Source organism: Cucumis melo, chromosome 8, assembly GCF_025177605.1.
Source record: "Cucumis melo cultivar AY chromosome 8, USDA_Cmelo_AY_1.0, whole genome shotgun sequence".
Lineage (NCBI taxonomy): Eukaryota > Viridiplantae > Streptophyta > Magnoliopsida > Cucurbitales > Cucurbitaceae > Cucumis > Cucumis melo.
This window is the reverse complement of record NC_066864.1, coordinates 2839648-2860733: the sequence shown is the minus strand read 5'-3', so window position 1 is coordinate 2860733 and position 21086 is coordinate 2839648. Positions and strand designations below refer to the sequence as shown.

At 33.5% G+C, this 21086-nt stretch overlaps 4 protein-coding genes across 6 annotated transcripts; 2 read left to right on the top strand and 2 right to left on the bottom strand.

Moving 5' to 3' along the window:
• Positions 1–123: 123 nt before the first annotated feature.
• LOC103485330 (microtubule-associated protein 70-5) lies at positions 124–4200 on the bottom strand. The gene is made up of 11 exons (XM_051088670.1): positions 3854–4200; positions 2630–2715; positions 2478–2543; positions 2235–2405; positions 1984–2154; positions 1738–1893; positions 1512–1658; positions 1340–1411; positions 676–1254; positions 418–575; positions 124–315 (listed from the first exon to the last, which is right to left on the bottom strand). The coding sequence occupies exons 1-11, from the start codon at positions 3954–3956 to the stop codon at positions 297–299; spliced, it is 1728 nt and encodes a 575-aa protein (XP_050944627.1). The 5' UTR covers positions 3957–4200; the 3' UTR covers positions 124–296.
• Positions 4201–11025: 6825 nt separating this feature from the next.
• On the top strand, positions 11026–14169 carry LOC103484669 (putative protein FAR1-RELATED SEQUENCE 10). 3 transcript variants are annotated; one of them, XM_051088668.1, is made up of 4 exons: positions 11026–12360; positions 12454–12897; positions 12988–13026; positions 13117–14169. In XM_051088668.1, the coding sequence occupies exons 1-4, from the start codon at positions 11341–11343 to the stop codon at positions 13600–13602; spliced, it is 1989 nt and encodes a 662-aa protein (XP_050944625.1). In that variant the 5' UTR covers positions 11026–11340; the 3' UTR covers positions 13603–14169. The 3 variants fall into 3 exon arrangements, with proteins under 3 accessions (XP_050944625.1, XP_050944626.1, XP_008440087.1); XM_051088669.1 differs by having other exon boundaries at positions 12988–13252; positions 13460–14169; XM_008441865.3 differs by having other exon boundaries at positions 11032–12360; positions 12988–14169.
• Positions 14170–17583: 3414 nt separating this feature from the next.
• LOC103484668 (TPD1 protein homolog 1-like) lies at positions 17584–18974 on the top strand. Its single transcript, XM_008441863.3, has 3 exons — positions 17584–18229; positions 18356–18448; positions 18526–18974. The coding sequence occupies exons 1-3, from the start codon at positions 18163–18165 to the stop codon at positions 18858–18860; spliced, it is 495 nt and encodes a 164-aa protein (XP_008440085.1). The 5' UTR covers positions 17584–18162; the 3' UTR covers positions 18861–18974.
• Positions 18975–19698: 724 nt separating this feature from the next.
• On the bottom strand, positions 19699–20412 carry LOC103484667 (uncharacterized). The gene has a single exon (XM_008441862.3). The coding sequence runs from the start codon at positions 20262–20264 to the stop codon at positions 19734–19736; it is 531 nt and encodes a 176-aa protein (XP_008440084.1). The 5' UTR covers positions 20265–20412; the 3' UTR covers positions 19699–19733.
• Between the last annotated feature and the right edge of the window lie 674 nt (positions 20413–21086).

The following is a 21086-nucleotide window of genomic DNA, read 5'->3' as shown; positions in this document are numbered from 1 at the left end:
TATAAAAGGTCATTGTAATTACTTTTTATCATTTTAAATTAGAAATATATATTTTTCAAGATTACCTCCTGCCTAAACTTATTTTTGTAATTCGAAATTTCACATAATCATATACAAATAGTAGAGATAAATAGTTAGAGAAACCTATTATTAAAAAATTAAAACTATTTTTCAAAAAAAAATTGTGACGTAGTGTATCTACATAAGAAACAAGAACAAAAACCAGAACTGATTGATATAATCAAGTCTTCATCTGGATTCATTTTTTTTCTTCAATGCATTTCCTCTGCAAGTTATCAAGTTGATAGCCTACGACTGTTATAACAAAAGGAACCAATCAGTTCATGAATGGTGAAATGAAGTAAAAAGAAGTTGAATAGAAATTGGAAATATGAAACGAAGTTTTTGAGTTGGAACCTTTTGGCGTAAAGGGTCCTGGTGTTTTTATTTTCCTCTAATTTCCCTGCTGCTGCTGCTGCTGCTGCTTCCTTTTCTTTCACTGCTGCTTCTCTCTTCATTTTCTTAGATTCTACTTCCATGGCTTTTGTTAATGCATCAACTTTTTTCACGAGCATCTGCCAAGAAGTTCATCTTATTCAAGAGAAATTAAAGGTAGATGATATATATATATGGAGAGAGAGAGAGAGAGAGAGAGAGAGAGGTCGGAGGAGTGACCTTTATTTCTTCATCTTTTGCACTCAAGTTACCATCTTTTACTTCACATAGCTTCCTCAAATTGATGACCTCTTTCTGTATTTTGTCATACAGAAAGCCCGAAACTGTATCTTCGTTTTCGAGGTTGATTGGTTCTTTATTGTCCAATCCTTCACCATCATTGGTTTCCTTGGAGTCTGTTATGGTAGCATTTCTGTTTTCTTTGTTTCCCCTCATTTCATTACCCTCCTTTTCATCAATCTCAACCACTCTACTTCTACCAGTAGCCCACATACTCTTTTTTATCACATTTTCACGAGCTGAGGCATATGTTTTCTTCAAGCTGTTCGATCGATTTAACTCTGGTGCAGTGGCCTTTTCATAATCTGCTGTTTGCACAAGAATATTGGAACTTTTGGTGATGATCGAAGGCCTTGATAATGAAGTTGACCTCTTCCTTCCATTGCTTGTTAAGAAGCCTAAGATGTTATTTGATCTTTCTGCTTTAGGAGATCCACAAATTGCATTGCTATTCAGTGGGGAAATTTGTATTTGCTTTAACCCTTCTTCCAATGTTTTCAACCTCAGCTTGAATTTTTCCTGCAATTTGATAAAAAAAGCTTCAGCAAAAGAATGAGAGAATACCTCTTTGCATTAAACAGAAAAAGTGATACATATTTACCACCTTGAGTTGTGCTTCTGCCTTGGCTGTTCTTTCAGAAATAGCTAACTTCTCTTTCATTCTTTGCAACTCCGCCTATGAGATTTACCAAAAACAAAGTTCAGCTATATAAATAGCAAAGCTTTTGGTCAAGAACTATGATAAAACACAATTCAAACTCAGGTTTTGCAAGTACCTGCAACAACTTTCTCTCTTCTAGCCACTGCTTGACAGGCATAACTTTGTCATTCTCATCCTTCCACTCATTCGCCACCACAGTAGCAACACGGTGCGCCGAGACTTTAGCTCTTGCCAATTCTCTCTCAAGAGTCCTCTTCTCTTCCTGATTGTTCAAATCAAGATCAATGACTTGACACGTGATAGAACATCAAAACACTCTTAAGCCATTTCCATAAACTTACATGTAATTCTTCAATCTGTCTCTTGTAATCTCGAACCATGTTGGCTGTGGCTCCTCCGGCTAGAATGGCTTCCTCTAGATCCTCAATGGTTTGGCCAAGCCTTTCAACCTCAATTACTTTCTGGCGATTTGTTTTCTCTAGGATTCTGTTCTCTTCCTGCTTGTAATCCAATGACATGGTTATTTTTTACTTCATAAAACCAACCTTTGAGAAATGCAATTGAATCATGTAAAAATGCATCATTGCCTGGCAAATTTCAATCTGTCTCTTCAGCTCAAAGTTGTGATTTTGAACTTCCTCGACAATGAGAGCTCTCTCAAGCGCGCTTCGTAGAATCTTTTCCGCTTCAAGCAGCGCCGCTTCCTTTGACTTTGTCAGACGCTCCAAAGCTTTCTTATCCTCTTGCAGTAATGCCACCTGAAAGGCACAAAAATATGCGAAAATTTTGGCAATGTGGAGTGGCAAATATAATTCATGATAAGTTTCATGGCTCACACCTCATTCTTGTAGATTTTGATTTCGGCTTCGAGAGGAGCAATGACCGACGCAAGGGTAAGAGAATCATCATCTTTCTGATTTGCATATACCCTTCTGAGAGTAGCTTCAGCAGCATATTGTGCAGCTACTGCATCTTTCTTCTCAGTTGTTAGTCTCTTTATTTCAAGGTTCTGCATATGCATAACTTTATGAGATTAACAAGTCAGGAAATGTAAAATAAACTCTAGAGGCAAACTAGCAACCTTGTGTTCAAGAAGATTTTCAGTGGCTCTAAGCTTGTCATCAAGTTTATCAACTTCACTTTTCAGCTGAGAATGATCAATTGAAAAGGCAGTTAGGAGTTAGAACATGTGAATAGTTCATTCATTTGATTACAAATGACTCAAGCAGTAACCTCTTCTAGTGCTTTATCTTTCTGGGCTTCTGTGGCTTTCAAGGCCTTGATTTCACTACGAGCAGCTCCCAGCTCCCTGTTTTTCTCTACAAATTTTGAAAGGCAAAAAAGAAAATAAAAACAAAGACTGATAGGACCCAATTTTGGTATAGAAGTAAAGAAAATAACATTGAAAATGTATTATGATATTGAAATGAAATTTATTTTAGAAATTTTATAACAAATTTGTTGCCAATTTTCTGTTCCTAAGAATTGTGCCTGCTTTTCAAATTTTGTTTTGGTATTATCTATTTATTTTTAAAACCCATTTTAGATCACAAAACAAATTCAAATTCTATAACAATTTTTTTACTTAACGAAATCAGTCGATAGCAACACAAAGAAAATAAATTAACAAAATGGTCATTTGTTGGGCCCAAGTTATTTGAAATCATCATTCTTATACTAATTTCCATTAATGCCTCCTAATTACAATTATGCCCTCTTAATATCATGATAGTACCTTTTATATTCCCCTAATAATTTTTTCTAATTAAAGATAGACAGATACTTATATAAATGGAGAAATTTTGATGTAATTCTTTTTGGAAAGATACATTATTATGGTGGTTGTTCTTATTGTATATCAAACAAATCATTGCCATAATTAATATACCCTTGAAAGACACTACTACTACTCATGAATTGTAACTTCAAAATCAATAATTAAAATAAGAAATGAAATTAGAGAAAATTCTTTCTTTCCTCCATTTTATAACATGTTTGATAGTGATTTTATTAAAATCATTGCAAAACAACTTTTAATCACTTAAAATCAAGTTTATGTAATAAAATTGGCATGCAAAAATATAAAATTAAACATTATAAATATATTGATTTTGCATGAAGTAATAAAACAAACTATTATCAGAAACAACCAGAAGAAGCCATAGTTAAGGATTTCATGTAAGACAAAAATAAAACAGAGACTAAACAACCAAAATCACCTACTCACTAAAGCACTTCCACTTAACAAAAAAAAAAAAATAATAACAGACCAACCTATTTAATAAGAGAAAACAGGAGAGACCCATAAAAGCAAATGAATTCAACAGTTCACCTCATTAAGAAAGAAACCATTTTTCACCTTTGGAAACTCAAAAATAGCAATGGGGTTGCTTTAAACCAAACAACTAATCTCACTACAAATGAAACCAATGTGAGAATAAAAAAAAGAAGAAGAACCTGAAAGAAGGTTCTGTAAACGGTTGAGCTCCAACACAACGGGATCAGGATGAACAACACAATCCTCTTCTCTGCCGACATGTTCCTCGTAATAACTCACCATATTCGACACCACAAATTTTCCAAAACAACAGAAAAAAAAAAAAAAGAGAGAGAAGTTAGGATTTTTATTTATTGAAAGAACAATACAAAAGAGGGGAAGGCGAGTGAGGTTTTTATTGAGGAGGAGAAAAAAAGAGTCCAATATCTTAAGGGATTGGCCGTAAAGAGAGGAGAAAGGAGAGATTTGAAAAGGGGGAATTTCGTAGCCGGCAAAGCCGGCTTCTTCCCTCCGACTTCACAGTAACGGTCACTTTCTTTTAATATTTCATATCTTTATATTTAATTTAAATAGAGAAGAAATAATTTTATTATTATTTTTTTTTTGGGTTTAGGTTTAGATTTTAGAATCCTCAACCGCTGATCCATTTGATTACATACAGTAATTATGATTAAATTTGTAGAGAAAAAAAAGCTTTTTTTTTCGTCATTAAATGTGATAGTTAACCACAACAACAATCTAATCAAGATATCTACATTTAACCTTTCTTTTTTCTTCTATTTTTCTGATAAGTCCTTTTTTTAATTTGAACTTAGGATCATTTTATTCTCAATATTCTATTACCTAACTCATGAAAATGATTGGCATCTCCAGAAAAAAAAAAAAAAAAAAAAAGGTTGAAAAGTTAATTGAGAGCTTAAAAAAATTACTTTTGCAGTATAAATTTGGGATATATATATAGTTAATTAAAATATTAATTTGATATTGATATGGATGTTGATATTTTAATTTTGATTTGTTGCATTTTTCTAATTTAGTCTATTAATAGGATGTGTGAAGCAGAGTGTTGATTAAAGGTATTTGGGGGTATGGCATTTAGTCTCATTTTTATGCCTTTAAATTCCTATATCCCTTTTATTCATACCCTCTTCTTTTTAGAGTATCGATTTTTCCAAAATGTTGTATTCATTTCTAACTTGGAATGTGATGACCAAATCAAATAAATAAATTTTATCTACTTTTAAATATCTAAACTTTGATTCCCGGATATACTTTTCATTTAAGGTTAATAGTTATTAATTAGAATTGTGTTCAGAATTATTAAAAATAAATAGATTAAAGTAGGTTCTTTTTTCTCTTTCGTTTCTTTTCGTTGTCATTTATATATATACATATGCTAAATGAATCTCAAAATATGTGAACTAAAGGATTGTTTCTTCGTTCAAAGGTTGTTCAAGAAAAGGTATCAAAGTTCAGACAGTGAAGTCCAAACTCATAGGACACTAGGAAAAAGCAATATTCGACTCAATAAGAAAAGTCAATACCTTAGAGTTTGAACCGTTTGGTAGAACTATAAATATATACCAATAAGGAAATAACCAAGTTGCATCAGTCTGATACCCATGCAATTTCGTACACTAAAGTAACCTCGACATCCTCATCCTGACAGATAACAGAGATGAGTATTTTAGGAATGACCTATAAATAATATCTCCTTCAATGATCCTAAAGAGTAATAGTATACAGTCTCCAAAAAATAGTCATGATCTTCCTTCTTTTGTACTTGAATGAACTGTATGCTCACTGTACTAACTTAGACATCAGAAGTGTGGTAGGGCTCAACACCACATCAATACGAGGATCTTTTATACATATTAGTTCGAAGACCAAATAGAGATGCAAGTCGAAGGTCATGTCCCACAAGAGACCTCAAAGCCCTTCAATGAGGATAGGATAGGATGCAAGTGCGAACATATGAAGAAAAAAAAAACCAAAATTATTGGTGGGTGTGTCAATCTCAATATTGTGCAATAAGGCACTCCATTTCATGTCATTGTAAAGAGACAAGTGTTATGAATTTGGTTGAAAACGGATTGAAAATTTTTAATCAATGGATAAGTTGTTGTGTTGTGGTGTGGTGATGGAAAGCTATGGATTTATTTGAAGACATCACAATGTTGCTTAAGCGCTAAAATTTGCTTAAAGTAAGCCTTTTCTAAGCATTTGTGGAAGAAATTCAAACATAAAAGTTAATGTCATTTATATGATATGATATTTGAATATGAAACTTAGAGGAAAAAAACCTAAAGTGGCTTGAAAGATTAAACATTTTCTTAGAAGAAAAATAAAAACCTTAATAGGGATTACAAAGTCATTCATTAATTAAACTCTTCTTTGCTTGAAAGTATAATAATTACATTAGAACTAAGAGTAGACATTTGGCAATGGATTTGTTTAATTGGGTTATGCCACAAAGGGAAGAGTTGTTGTTCAACAACAACCATTATCCTTAACAACACAAACCTAACTTTCAAGGTTTCAAAATTAATTATTTTGTTAAGCAAAGTTGTTAATTTAATCTCCGAACGGTGAGGGCTTTAATATATTTGACCGTAAAACATTCAAGATTATAGATTTAGTTCTTAAATTTTAGATTATCTTAGAGATTACGAATCTACTAATCATAGAATTGAAAGTTTATAACGACTGTATAATTGCATATAATACATACTTTATTTTTATAACAATTTATTGTGTTTGGTTGGGGCATTTTGTAGGAGTAGACATTTTCTTTGTAAGTGTTTATTTTTTGAATGCGATTTGTAAAGCAAAAAGATATATCAAATCAACCATTTGGTTCCAAAATTATTTTCTACTTATTCTAAAATATTGATGAAGTTGTGTAATTATTAAAGTATAGAATTCAAAAGTTTTTGGATGCAAGAGGACGAAGTTTTCTATAAACTTCATAAATGGATCTCTCACTTTTCAAATCGTAATTTAAAGACTTAGACTTTATTTTGAAAATTATCATTGATTACAATTCTTTTAGATGCTATCATAGAGTTATGATATAATATTTATAGTTTAATCAAAAGGGAGACATAAATGAATCAATATTACATCTAGATATAAGGAATCACGAGAATATGAAGGTATGATTAAAAATTTAAAGGTATTCTCTATATCAACAGAGTGCACATTCCTCTTTGGTAGTTCGATTATATAATTTAAAATTAAGCGTGCTTAGCTTGGAACAATTTTTATGTTGGATGATCTTCTAAAATTTTTGTCTAGAATGTATGTGAGTCAGAACAAAACATACCGAAAAGACCATAACTTTCATACTTAAAAGCCTCCAAACAAATAAAGATGAAAATTAAAATAAATTACAAAAAGTTTTATAATTTAGACGATTTTTCATGATTTCATTAAACTCAACGAAATAAATTATCGCTAGGTATTTTCTTTTCAATTTTCTAAATAATATTCCATTTTATAGCATCTTTTTAATGTTTTCTTCCATCTAAATAAATATTCATGTATGATGCAATCAAGATATTGAAGACCAAATTAGAGGTTGCTTGGGATGGAAATAATGTTGTCAAAAACAAAACTCACTATCACATTTTGAGTGACAATTGATATTGATATGATAGAATTTATTGTTTGAATTTTTTGACATCTCTAATACCTTTTTTCAAATCTATATTTATACTGTTTATTTCTTTTAATTTTAATTTCTAAAATTTTACAATTAGAGAATTATAAACTTGTTTTAAATATTAAGGATATAGCAAAAAATAAAAAAAATTGCAAATATGACAAATTTTAAATACAATCCCAAGTAAAAGACGAAAATGCCCCTGTAAGTAGATACATTTCACGCTTCGTACACTTCGTATTCAGATTTCGTCGGTCTTCACGTTTTCCTTCCATCTTCCACTTTCTTCTCCTTTCTTCGTATTCCGATTTGGTTTTCTCTTGCCGGTGCCTTCGTTTTCCGCTTCGCTTCACGTTCTCGACTTCATCATCTACAGACTTCTCTGCTTTTTGTTATTCTCCACTTCAATTGTAAGTTATTTGTTTTTCTTTTGAAATAATAAGTTGTTTTCATAAGGTATCTTTGTTTTCCGTTTAGTCGTAACCTGTTTGAAATAGATTTCTTTTTCTTTTTCTATTTGTTTGAAATCGATTTCTTCATTTTATGTTTGGTTCCGCTTTGTTTTTTAGTTTATGTGTTGTTACTTAGGGTTTAGGTAGTTTATGTGTTGTTACTTAGGGTTTAGGGTCTATCAGTGATATATAATATCACTGATAGACTTGAAGGATGTTTAGTTTGTTTGCATTGGAATGTTATTAGATAATTTAGTTTAATGTAAATTTTTATGTGTTGTCGTTTAGGTTCTATCAGTGATATGTTTCTATCAACTTAAAAAGGATGTTTAACTTGTTTGTGTTGGTTTGGTATTAGATGTTTTAGCTTAATCTGCATTTATTATCCGTTATTGCTTATGGTCTATCAGTAATATAGTCTATCGATGATAGGTTCTATTAGTGATATGGTCTATCAATGATATGGTTTATCAATGATATGTTTCAATCCTTGATAGACTTAGAAGATGTTTAGCTTGTTTGGACTTGGGAAGTTAGTAGAAGTCTAGTTTAATGTGTTTTTTTTTTTTTTTGTGATGTTGCTTAAAGTCTATGAGTGATATGTTTCTATCACTGATTGATAGATTTGGAGGATGTTTAACTTGTTTGTGCTGGAATGTTTAACTTGTTTCTATCTTGATAGACTTTAAGGATGCTTAACTTGTTTGCGCTAAGGTGTGTTAGTAAATGTTTTATAGTTTATGTGCATTTATTTATGCGATGTTTCTTAAAAACTATCAATGATATGTTCTATCATTGATAGATTTGGAATATGTTTAGGGATGTTTAGTAGATACTTTTGTTTAATGTGCATTTTTTATGTGATGTTGCTTAAAGGTTTTTCGGTGATTGATTTCTATCACTTAGACTTAGAGGATGTTTAGCTTGCTTGCAATGGGATGCTAGTAGATACTTTAGTTTAATATGTATTTTTTATGTGTTGTTGCTTAGGGTCTATTGGTGATAGGTTTCTATCACTAGTAGACTTGGAAGATATTTAGATTGCTTGCATTATGATATATATATTTATAAACTTTCATTCAATATTATCATTTCAGGTTGTTCAAGAAAAGAAAAAAAGATGAAAACTATGGAAATAGCGAAGAATGTTAAAAATGTTAGGCCGAAGATACAACTTAACCGATCAAAGAGAATGTTGGTGATTGCAGAAGACTAGAAAATTGCAAGAGACCTATTGATTTGTCCCTAGTTTGATTGCAACTCTCTCATCGAGTAAATGGATATTGTTGTATATTAGTTTTGTGAATATTTCATGATAGAAAAGATCAACGATAGACTTCACATTTTATTTGATTTTGTTATATTGATATAGAAAAGGTTGGACCACAAGTTGAACATTGCAAGTTATGCCTTTTATATTCTTAAATAGTTGTGACTTTTTAATTGATGTTAAAATCTATTAATAATAGACAGATAAACCATAACGGTGAAAGAATTGATTTTACATATTAATATAGAAAAATGTTGGATCACAGGTGGAATAATCATTGTAAGTTATGTGCCTTTGTGTTCCCATTGAGAAATTAGAATTATACATGTTGAATAATTGCAAATTATTATTAATGAGTGCATTTTATTGAGGAAAAGTTTCGTTAATATACATGTTGAAGTCTATCATTAATAGAAACTATCAACGATAAACTTCATAGTAAAGTCTATAAGCAATAGAACTATCAACTAAATTAAACTCCATTATGACATTACTACTTTATAATAAAGTAACATGTATAGACTTGAAATGTATTGATAAAAAAAGTGGCTTATTATCGAAAGGTTTGAGTCAAACAAATAGAAAGTATTTCCTTCTAACAAAAGAAAAAAAAAGGCAACAACATAATGTCACATAATTGTAAAAATAATGGAAGTGTGCACGTTCTACGGTTGTGACCAGCACGACAACAATAACTACATTTTGAGTGACTTTTCTTTTCATCAATCAATCTTTTTTTTTTTTGTTTTCATGGTCCTTTTGCTTGACCCTTGCAAACTAGAGGTAGTGTTACACTCATAACATTGAATAATCATAATTCTGAATTCCTGCAAAAAAAACAAAAAACAAAAATATACCATTATCATCCTAGTGTGTAACACTCATTGCATTAATAAAAGATAAAGTCTGTCACTGACTGACTAATATCAGTGATGGACTAGGATACAAGTTTATCATTGATAGACTAGTATCAATGATAACTTAGAATTAATATCAGTAATGTAGGATACAAGTCTATCACTGATAGTCTAATATTAGATGTAGGATACAAGTTTATCACTGATAGACTAATATTAGATGTAGGATACAAATCTATCGCTGATAGACTAATATCACCATGCTCATACTACCTAGTCTAACTAACAGTGATAACTTGTATTCATCAATAACTTGTATTCTTTTAACCTAAAACGTAAAATTGATAGAAAAATTGAAAAATTCATAATATGTTCAATTCTACAAAGCCTCAAACTGATGAAATCCAATACAAGTAAACAAACACATTTTTTATATAAAAATACTAGTAAATCATCAAATTGAATTGAACCAAATCAACCTACAAAGATGAAACTAGATCAAATTGTAAAAATTGGATGACGTCGAATGAAAAATTTAGGGAAGAATCACATCTGAAAACAAATATCTAACTGAGATGATGAACATAAATTGGATGAAAAAACTGGGGAACAAATCTCACATTTTTAAAGAAAATTTAATTACATACTAAAAAATTAATATCAAAACCATAACATTGACCTACCGAAGTAGACGCAAACGGAAAATTGTAGAAAATTGCTACTCGTCGAAAATCTTTGAAGGCTAAAAATTGTTGAAGGCAGGACTAAAAATCGACAATTGAAAGCGAAGATAAAATTAGAAAAAGAAAAGAGAGAGGAAGAATTGTGAAAGTCAGAAAAAATTGATCAGATTTGAGAGAATGAAAAAAATTGATATATATATCAAGATCGTGGAGGAGAGAAAATCAAGCCATATATTTTTGACCTAAAATAGGGGTATTTTAGGAATATATTAAAAAGAAATAAAAGATTTGCTATTTTTGCAAATAGTTTATAAGGTTGCTATATCCTTTATATTTTATGCCGAGAGAGATATCCATTATAAATCCCCAAACTAGAAAAGGGTCAAATGTTGAAAAAGGCCCAACAAAGGAAGCCCAAAACTTCGAAATTGGGTTGGGTGAACGCTTCCACCGTTCGGTGCAAATCACCTGGAGAAGAGCAAAGGAAAAGAAACCAGAGGTGGAACTTGTTGGAACAAAAACACAACCCAGCCGGTGACGTTTCAACTGAAGAAGAACGATGGTTTAATCCTCACACCTCTCATCTATGGTACGTAGTTCTTTCTGGGTTTATGGATTTGGGTTCAATTCAGCTTTAAACCCACTAAAATTCAAGCTTTTATTTCTCTTGGACGTAAATTCTTGTCAACATCAATATATTTAACTTTTGCACTCTGGATTCCATCTGAGACCGTTTGCCAATGGCATCCATACCGTCGAAAAATGTTTGGATTCGACGGCAGCAATGCCCTTGTGGGGATTGGAAATGTTATGTTTCGTACGATGGAGAGGGCGAAGAAACTTCTGTGGCAGCTCAGTTAGTGAAGTCGGAAAGAGTTTCATCTGAAGCTATGGTTGCTCCTTATGTGGGTATGGTGTTTAAAAGTGACAATGATGCGTTTGAGTATTATGGAAATTTCGCTAGGAAGAATGGGTTTTCGATTAGGAAAGAGCGGTCGAGACTTAGCCCACAATTGGGTGTTTATAAACGAGACTTTGTTTGCTATCGTTCTGGATTTGCACCTGCTAAGAAAAAGCCCATTGGGGAGCATCATAGAGATAGGAAATCAGTGCGTTGTGGGTGTGATGCTAAGATGTATTTGTCAAAGGAAGTTAGTGAAGGAGTTGCACAATGGTTTGTAGTGCAATTCAGTAATGTACATAACCATGAACTTCTTGAAGATGACCAAGTTCGCCTCCTTCCTGCTTATCGCAAAATTCATGAGGCTGATCAAGAGCGCATACTATTGCTTTCCAAAGCCGGCTTTCCTATTCATCGTATAGTTAAAGTATTGGAATTGGAAAAGGGCATTCATGGAGGGCAATTGCCTTTTTTGGAGAGAGATGTCAGAAACTTTGTTCAAAATCGCAAGAAGATTGTTCAAGAACACGATGCGATGCTAAATGAAAAACGGGAGATTGATACAATGGAGCTTCTAGAGGCTTGCAAAGCCACGAAAGAATCAGATGAAGCATTTGTTTATGACTTTACAGTTGATGCAAATGATAAGGTTGAACATGTTGCTTGGTCATATGGGGACTCCGTTAATGCTTATGGCATGTTTGGGGACGTAGTCTATTTTGACACTACTTATTATTCAATCACATATGGGTTACTTTTAGGAGTGTGGCTTGGCATTGATAACCATGGTAGGACCATTTTCTTTGGTTGTGTTTTGTTGCAAGATGAAGCATCTCGTTCATTTGCATGGGCTTTGCAGGTAGATTTTATATTTCTCTCTTTGTTGTTCTTTTTCATATTAGTTTCTTTATGAAATTCTGATCATTCGTGCATCTTCACCCTAAAATTACAGACCTTTATTCGTTTCATGAGAGGAGCATTCCCGCAGACAATTTTGACTGATCTTGATCCAGGGCTTAGAGATGCCATAAGAAGTGAATTACCTGGCACAAAGCATATAATTTCCAGATGGAATATTTTGTCAAAGGTATCTAGTTGGTTTTCTCTTCCTCTTGGATCTCGTTATGCAGAGTTCAAATCCGAATTTGATTTGCTGTATTCAGTGGAGAGTTCAGAGGATTTCGAAATTCGATGGGATCAGATGGTATCAATGTTTGGCCTCGTTTCTGACAAGCACATAAATTTACTATTTTCTTTCCGGGAGTACTGGGTACCATCATACATAAGAGGTTATCTTTTAGCACAAATGGCAACATCGGCCTATTTCAAGGCCGTCGATACTTTCTTGAAAGGAATTTTTAGTGCACAGATGTGTTTGCGTAGCTTTTTTGAGCAGGTAACTTTCTGGGGATGAATACTTTCCTGGAGAATTCTTTGATGTTACAGCCCTTGGATTTGTCATATTTGTTTTTTCAAATTCTTTCAGGTTGGTATTTCAGCCAACTTCCAGAACCACGAGCATCAGGTGATGCAGTATTTGCAAGTAAAGACAAATATACCGATTGAAGAACATGCACAAAGCATCCTCACCCCTTTTGCCTTCAATGCTTTGCAGCATGAATTAGTATTGGCCATGCAGTATGCTGCATCTGAAATGGCAGATGGTTCGTATCTCATACACCACTTCAAGAAGATGGATGGAGAGCGTCTTGTGATGTGGATTGCAGACAGTGAACAGATTCACTGCTCTTGTAAGGAATTTGAATCCTCAGGCTTGCTATGCAGACATGCTTTACGCGTATTCATTATAAAGAATTACTTTCAGCTTCCTGATAAATACTATTTAAGTAGATGGAGGCGGGAAAGCTCTCTAGGCTTAGGTGGTGGTCATGGTATTGAGAGTAGCGATGGTGATTGGTTTCATGAATATCAGCGCCTTACTGAGGCCCTTTTTGCAGAATCTTCCATTACTAAGGAACGGAGTGAGCATGTACGTAGGGAACTAATGAAGGAGATCACAAGGCTTCTTAACGATATTAGGAGAATGCCTGAGAGTGAAGGAATTGCAGCTATGGATTTGACTGAATCACTAAATGGTTAATGCATCTGTAAAGGGATTGTTACAAATTTTGACTTTCTCCCCAACTGATTGTTCTTAAAGTGGAGATTGCTGGGTATGATTCTTTGTCTGACATTCATCCATTTGTCTGCACCAATGCCTCATATTGAGAAAAGACAAACTGGCAGAAGATGGTGATAGACGAAGGACATTCAATTCATCTCTGTTGATACTTTGGACGATGTAATATTAAGGAAGAGAACTACATGCTTGGAATTGTAATGGTTGTACAAGCTGTTGAGTCATTTTTATGTGTACTGTAAATAAGAATGTGCCAGGTTTGAGGCTAGAATATCTAAGAGATGTAGAGTAGAGTTATTGTTTGAGGCAGTTCTGCTCTGTACGTTGTCTCTAGCATCTGGAGAATTCAGCATGCATGATTTTGATTCTTAGATGAATGATTTATATTAGTCCATGAACGAACGGCTCTCCTTATAGCATATATGGACCTACACTGACCAAACTTGGCTGCTTGCTTTATAAAACTAAACTGAATGTTGTGATCGTTTTGATCATTGTTAGATGAATGGAGCAGCATTCTTTCTTGAATTTTGTATGATTTTTGGATTGTAGATGACTTTTGAAAGATTAATTTGGGACCTCTTTTTCCGACATTTGGAATTGGTCTGTATCAGATTGTTCTCTCTTTCTATTTTCCTTGTAGAGAAGGGATTCCCTTCCATTTATGGTGTAGGGTGGGCCCTTAATAACACAAATTGTCATCCTTGTTTTTTTTTCTTTTCTGTCAGTGGTTGATCCAGGACTTTGAAATAGGAAATCCACCTATTTCCTGGAATCTCGCCATGTATTCTGCAGATTCCTTCCGAATCTACCATTACAGCCAACAATCGTTTTGTTTTATTTCTTGCACCAGCAAAGTTCTATTTGTACGCGTCTGTCATTTTCGTTTCTGGAAGCTTTTGAAGACGATTTGAAAAATTATAGTTGCAATAAAATCAATTTTCAACCATTTTCATTACAGCAAAAAAAGAGACAAGGAAGCAAAGGAAGCTTTACTCTTATTATACATAAGTAGTGTGGAGATCACATTCTATTAAACTGATACAAGACTATGTTTTCACAGGCACCAACACCATTAGTTCGTTACAAGTACAGGCTGAGCTTAACGGATAGAACTCTCTCTAGAAATGAAGATGACAGCAGATGACAGTCAAATTCGAACCTTTATTTTGAAAGAGAGGGAGATAAAAGACCATATCAATACTGATCAGGCCATATAAATGCACCCATTGCAAAGGCCCTCTTCTCCTCTAAACTGCCTTGAAAACTCAAGCCATATTCCTTGAGAAGGAGATCCAGCTTCCACCCCTCCATATTTTGATAATCCGACTTCTTGTAGCGAGGGTAATGAAGAGGCATTTGAAACCCAGAATTGCATATTTCTTCATAACCCTTTTTCCCTGTTGAACTTCTCTCTTCACCATAGGCATGGGCCTCATTTGGGTTACCAAGAAGATAACTTGTTGAATGAAGCAGCCATCTCAAATCCATGGCTGGGTCTCTGTCAAAGAAAGAAGCAGAGAGAAACAGGAGAAGGGAAGTGTTTTTTGTAAGTTAAGACTCAAGAGGCAAGAGGCTGTGAATGGAAAGCAAGCATATTTATAGGTGGTAAAGGAATGGGAAAAGAAAAGAAGTATAAGACTATGCTGGTTTTGTGCAGAGAAATGGCCATTAATTAATGGTTGGTTATGTTTGGAAGGTTAGTAATGGGCTGATGCTTTCGTGAAGTAATTTTGAAATGAACAATCGAGGAGGGAATGGAATGATTAAGAAGGGAGTTGCGTATTTAGATTCAAAGTGGGGCTTTTCGTGGAAGAGTGTGTAGAAATTAAGGTCAGTTTTGTTTTGTTTTGACAGAAAAAGTTGGGAGTTGCAGTTAGGCACTTAGGCTTAGGTGGACACAGAAGAAGGAATTAAGGTTGTGGGGTATGGCATGGGAATCCTTCACATATTGAATGTGAATCTGCTTGAACCAAAAACCAAAACACTCTGTTGAATAGATTAATAGAACATGGACCAAACCAGCAAAATTTGTAGTACCACAGAAGTAATATGTTCCTTCTAGTTAGTAGTCCACATGTCATTAAATAATATATTCGCATATCATCTGGAGATGGTAGAGTTATGAATTTCACTCGTTTGTCTTGAAGAGTTTGTGGGTCTCATAACGTTAAATTTATGTCATATTAACTTTTTATACTATAAGCACCAAAATGTATATAATTCTCTAGACTTTACAACTTCTTGGAGTAACTCTACTTTTTGTCTCAACAAATCGAAACTTTTACCATGTGACATAGTATAAAAAATTCCGTTAGTACCAAAAAGATTTCATGATGCAACTTGAACCACACGGTTATTGTTGAGCTTATATTGGTGATTCATTCATTTTTGCTTTTTAAAAAATGATTACTTTGTGAAGAGATATCAAGAGAAGTTTGTGGTAAGCCGGGAATACTAAAAAAAAAAAATCATAAAATTGAGATTGCAAATTTTTTCATCAACATCGATATCGATATTTTGAATCTTATCAAAAAGAAAAACAATATATTTTTTAAATTATAGAAACTCAAATAACATTAACAATAGAGAAAAAGTGGGTGTCTGAAAATGGTATGCAGAGTAAATTAAGGTGTAAAGAGAAAAAAGCGTTTTAGAGTTTATAACGTAGAAGAAAAGAAATATGGAGAATTATGTGTAATTCATTCATTTACATCTTAACTTTTATGTTTTTTTTCCTTAAAAAAAGTTTATGATTACGTGGCAACCATTTGATTCCATGCATATTAATGCTTCGTTACTATATTCTTCCTACCTATTTATTACAAATTTCTTCTTTGGTTTTAACTATATATATATATATATATTTATATAAACTGTAATTAATATAAGTTAAATTAAATTTGTAATTACTAATAAAGGAGTTTAGCCCTTTCTTTTAAGAGTGCCTTATTATACTCCTAATTTCAAATGGGAAAAAGAACAAAAACTTGTGAGCACAACTATTTCTGTTTTTTTATTTTTATTTATTTTTAATTATTATTATTGATTTTCATATTTCAAAAGAAAAAGTTTTCCCATTATTCCTAACAACAATAGCTGCCATGTCTATATTGACTAGACCTATTAACCATGAATTGGTTGTGTATTAAAAATTTCCAGTCAAGTATTTCTTTAATTTATATTTTTATTTAATTGTTGTCATTAAACTATTATTTAATATTAGTTCTAGATAAGTTGAGTTTGAACTTGATCAACTAAGATCAAAACATATATTTTCGACTAAGAGGTTAGATTGTTGAATCTTTCACAAATGTGTTATTGAGTTTCGCTCAAATGTGAAAAATAATTTAATATAACTTTTGTATAGGAGAATAATTTGATTTTTTACAAAAAATTATATTGTGGAAAATTGAGCCCCAAACTTAGCTTTTATAGACGAAGATGGCATCAACACCACATAGCCAAACAAACTTCGGTGAATAAACTAAAATTTTAGATAAACTTAGAAATAAGTGACAGACGTAGTTATATAGGACAATGATTAAGGTGGAAAAACAATGACATCTCCACCTAAGGAACATTAAGTCAAATTTTATTTTAAACTTTTACGTACATTAAAACCAATCAGATTCGTAAGATTATTATATATTCTCGAATCAGTGGATTAAGGTAACCAAAGGAAAACAACGTATACACACTGATCGAATTTTAAAAAAGATGGAGTTCGGGATGAAAAATTAGACCTTTTCTTGTAAGAACGCTTTTGGCGAGTCCACGTGGATGCTGATCTGGAGGATAAAACTCTACAACGTTCTTCTCCCTTCTACTGATTTAGTGTCTGAAGTTCAAATTTCGAATGATTTTATCATTTTTTTTAACGATTTAGTAGGTAACATTTGAATTCATATAATTATAAGATACACTTAAATTTTCAAAACTGGCTTTTGGTGTCTGGGTAGGTATAGGAGTTTCCTTTCTTCCGACCAAATAAACACCAATTGCCAAGTTCAATTACTCTTCTCCCACCAACGACTATGAGAAGAAGATTCAATCTGAACCCACAGACAAGTAAATAAATAACGCCGCACATCAAAAGCCGACATCCCCTGTTTTTGGCGGCGGCTCTGTAAATTGCACCAAAAAGGATAAACCTTTCCCCTTCCCCACCCTCCCTCTTTCTGATCTTGATCCACCCAGTTTGAGCAATCCATATCCCCTCTTACACCTTACGCCCTCCCCTTTAATGGCGGCCATCCCCACTTCACTTTGCTTTTACATCTCTACTCCTCTCCATGTTTTCTTACTCCTCCTCTTCTTCATCGAATTCTGCACCGACTTCATACAATATCCCCAAACTTAGTCAACCAGCTACCAGACTAACTATTCTTTGACTCATATAAACCATTTTGTTTACACGTGTGCTCACTCCATTCCTTTTAGATTCCTTGTCGCCTCTTCGTAAATGTCTTTTATATACTCCCCTTTTTAAGCTAATTCAGAAACAAAGTGAACTCAGACATGAAAGGTGGTGGTGCTTTTCACAGATTTTGCCTCTGTTTTCTCCTTGCAATCTTTCTTGGTAATGGTAATACTCTTCTTTTCTTTTGATCTATTCATCTCTAATCTGTTAATCTACTGCATCTTCTTCCCCATCTGACTTACTTTTATACCCATCTTTTTCTTTTTCTTTTTTCGTTTTGGGTGGATTCAGAATTCAAGTTGGTTCATTTGAGAGTTCTTCAGGCAGCTGCAAGAGAAAACAGAAATGGGATTTCTTCGATGTCGCTTCAATCTTCTAATAGTGGTAAGAAATTCATTCTTACCTATGAAAATTAGATTGTTGTTCTTTACGTATATACCATGAATCTCTGATCTAAATAGGTAAAGAGATGAATCGTATTGGTTCGGAATGTTCAAAAAAAGATATCATTATATTTCAAGGCCCAGCAACTCCACTACCGGGTGGGATTCCAACATACATAGTTCAGATCTTGAACTCATGTGCTTCAGACTGCAGCATCTCCAACATTCACGTGAAATGTGGATGGTTCAGCTCAGCCAGATTGGTGAATCCAAGAATTTTTAAGCGAGTCAGTTATGATGACTGCCTTGTCAATGATGGTCGGGCTCTTGGTCCTGGTCGAACTCTGTCTTTTCAATATGCTAATACTTTCCCTTACCCTCTTTCTGTATCTTCTGCAACTTGTTCTTTTTAACTTTACAAGTCTTTGAACAAACAGTCGATGAACCTTAAGAATTGTCTGTGATCAATCAATATTCTAGGAAATCCATCTTCTATATATATATATACATTATGGTTGAGATATGAATCCATATTCTTCCCACACATATCGATTGATCATCATCAAAAGTTCATTTTCCAAAAGATCAAACCTTCGATGTAGAATCTCTTATTCTCTGTCAATTCTCAGATGTTTTAGCAAGGAACGGGTATTTTAGTACATTATGACAATCGACAAGTTTATCACAAGTAACTAATAATAGTTATCTGTTGAAACAATTTATTGTTAGAGAATCAGTTTGAAACATTTCTGTCCATTTCGTATCCACGAAGGATCAGCTTGCACATTCATTCAAAAAAACAGTCTTCTAAGTTATCTCCAACGGTACAAAACTGTAGTCACACTACAGCGACCTCCAATATTTACTCCTACGCAAGTCTCGGCCCTAAATCCTGAGGGGTTGATATTTGGGCAGTAATAGAGTTCTTTTGTCACTTATTTTGGCAAAGCTCTATTAAACCAAAAAAAAAACCGCAAAGCTTTCATTGTGTTCAGTAAATAAAGAAATCACAGATATTTGCTCATCTCTTCCTCAGTTTCTTTAGTAACAAGCAAAACAAAACCCTCCAACTTTCTATATGTATCATCTTGGAGTGTAAGAGAAATATTTTGATCTTTCAACGTTCTAACATATGGTTCAGTGTATGGCGGCTACATTCAATCAACGATGAATTATTAGATTTAAGATAAAAGAAAGTAACAATGCATTGAATGGGATAAAATCTTAAACTTGTAATTTGTATGGAGGCAATGGCAAGAAAACAAGATTGAACTTCATTTGATGGGTCAATAAGAATAATCATAAGAAAATTCAGTGACACCAACCATAGCAGAAAGCACTTGAGAGATAATGAAAATGGCACCCCCAAAAATAACCAAAACAAGAACAGCAGTAATGGGGTTCTTCAGCAGTTCCAAAATAGGGAGAAGAATAGTATAAATAGCACCAGTACTCACAGTAAGGGCGTAAATTGCATATCTTCTAACATTGTCCCAAAATTCCTCCACCAAAGGGCCTTCAGGGCCCAAAGCCAAAGCCCTTTCGCTGTCGCAACCAATCAGAAACAGGGCAACGCCCACCGAGACGGCTCCGATGATCAGGAACCTTGATTTCCCACTTGGGGTTGCTTCGATTGTCTTGAAATCCGACGGGTGAGGGATTTTTAGGGGTTTGGCGGGTGATTGCGGCGACGCAGAGGAAGCGAGAGGCCGGAAAGGGGTTCGGATAGGGGGAATGGGCTTGACTGGAAATGAAGGAAGAGGAATTAGTGATGTTCTGAAAGTGGGGAAGAATGGAGTTATGAAAGAAGTGGCCATTGTTGTTGAGTTTGTGGATGGGAGGTGGAGCTCAGGCCATGGTGGTCATGAAGTTTGAAGTGGGGATGTGTTATCCACAGTTTTGACGAGGGGATTAACTTAAAGAAAATGTGATTAATGGAGGATTAGTATGTTAATATAGGAAGTTAAGAGGTTAAGATCTTATCGTTTTCAATTCTAAATTGGGGATTTATGGCCGAGAGAGTTTGGAATAATTAGAGAAATTGGGCTTCTGATAGGTAAGGCCCAATATCTTAATGGGCCACTGCTGTTTAGCTTGTAATGACTAATTTGGTAATTGCCTAGGAGGCACCTACTATTTATTCAATTTTATTTATTTATTTTTATATAAATGGGATAGAGGATCCAATCTCAAACCTTGAGACTGATTAGTGCATGTTCATATTAGTTATTTTTTAGAAGACAATCAAAACAAGCTAAAGAATTATTAGAAGAAATGTTGTCTCATTCAAGACCTTAGATGCAAGGTTAATTATGTGAAATTAATCTCCCAAAGCTTTATTTTTTCTAAAAGAAATTAGATATTATTATAAGGGGGAAAGAAGAATACGAACAAATAGTGTATTTTGTTGGGTTTAGCTTAGGCATAAATAATAGGTAGCAATAATGAACAAAATAAGGAAGAAACTGAAAGAAAGGGGGAAACTAGAGGATATATATAGTTGGGGTAAGTTATGAAAAAAATGATTGGGTTTTGAAGTATCTGATGTTTGTTTTTGATTTGGTTGGTGTTCGTGTGGGACATTCTTCTGTCTGAATTATAATTATGAACCTTCATTTTTCACGTGTCTTTGCAAAAAA

Coding starts and splice junctions, on each gene's coding strand:
- LOC103485330 (XM_051088670.1), bottom strand. CDS start 3,956: ATGGTGAGTTATTACGAGGAACATGTCGGCAGAGAAGAGGATTGTGTT. Junction 2,544..2,629: donor AAGATAAAGCACTAGAAGAG/GTTACTGCTTGA, acceptor GATCATTCTCAG/CTGAAAAGTGAAGTTGATAA. Junction 2,406..2,477: donor AAAATCTTCTTGAACACAAG/GTTGCTAGTTTG, acceptor ATGCATATGCAG/AACCTTGAAATAAAGAGACT.
- LOC103484669 (XM_008441865.3), top strand. CDS start 11,341: ATGGCATCCATACCGTCGAAAAATGTTTGGATTCGACGGCAGCAATGC. Junction 12,361..12,453: donor CATTTGCATGGGCTTTGCAG/GTAGATTTTATA, acceptor CTAAAATTACAG/ACCTTTATTCGTTTCATGAG. Junction 12,898..12,987: donor TGCGTAGCTTTTTTGAGCAG/GTAACTTTCTGG, acceptor AAATTCTTTCAG/GTTGGTATTTCAGCCAACTT.
- LOC103484668 (XM_008441863.3), top strand. CDS start 18,163: ATGAAAGGTGGTGGTGCTTTTCACAGATTTTGCCTCTGTTTTCTCCTT. Junction 18,230..18,355: donor TGCAATCTTTCTTGGTAATG/GTAATACTCTTC, acceptor GGGTGGATTCAG/AATTCAAGTTGGTTCATTTG. Junction 18,449..18,525: donor GCTTCAATCTTCTAATAGTG/GTAAGAAATTCA, acceptor TGATCTAAATAG/GTAAAGAGATGAATCGTATT.
- LOC103484667 (XM_008441862.3), bottom strand. CDS start 20,264: ATGGCCACTTCTTTCATAACTCCATTCTTCCCCACTTTCAGAACATCA.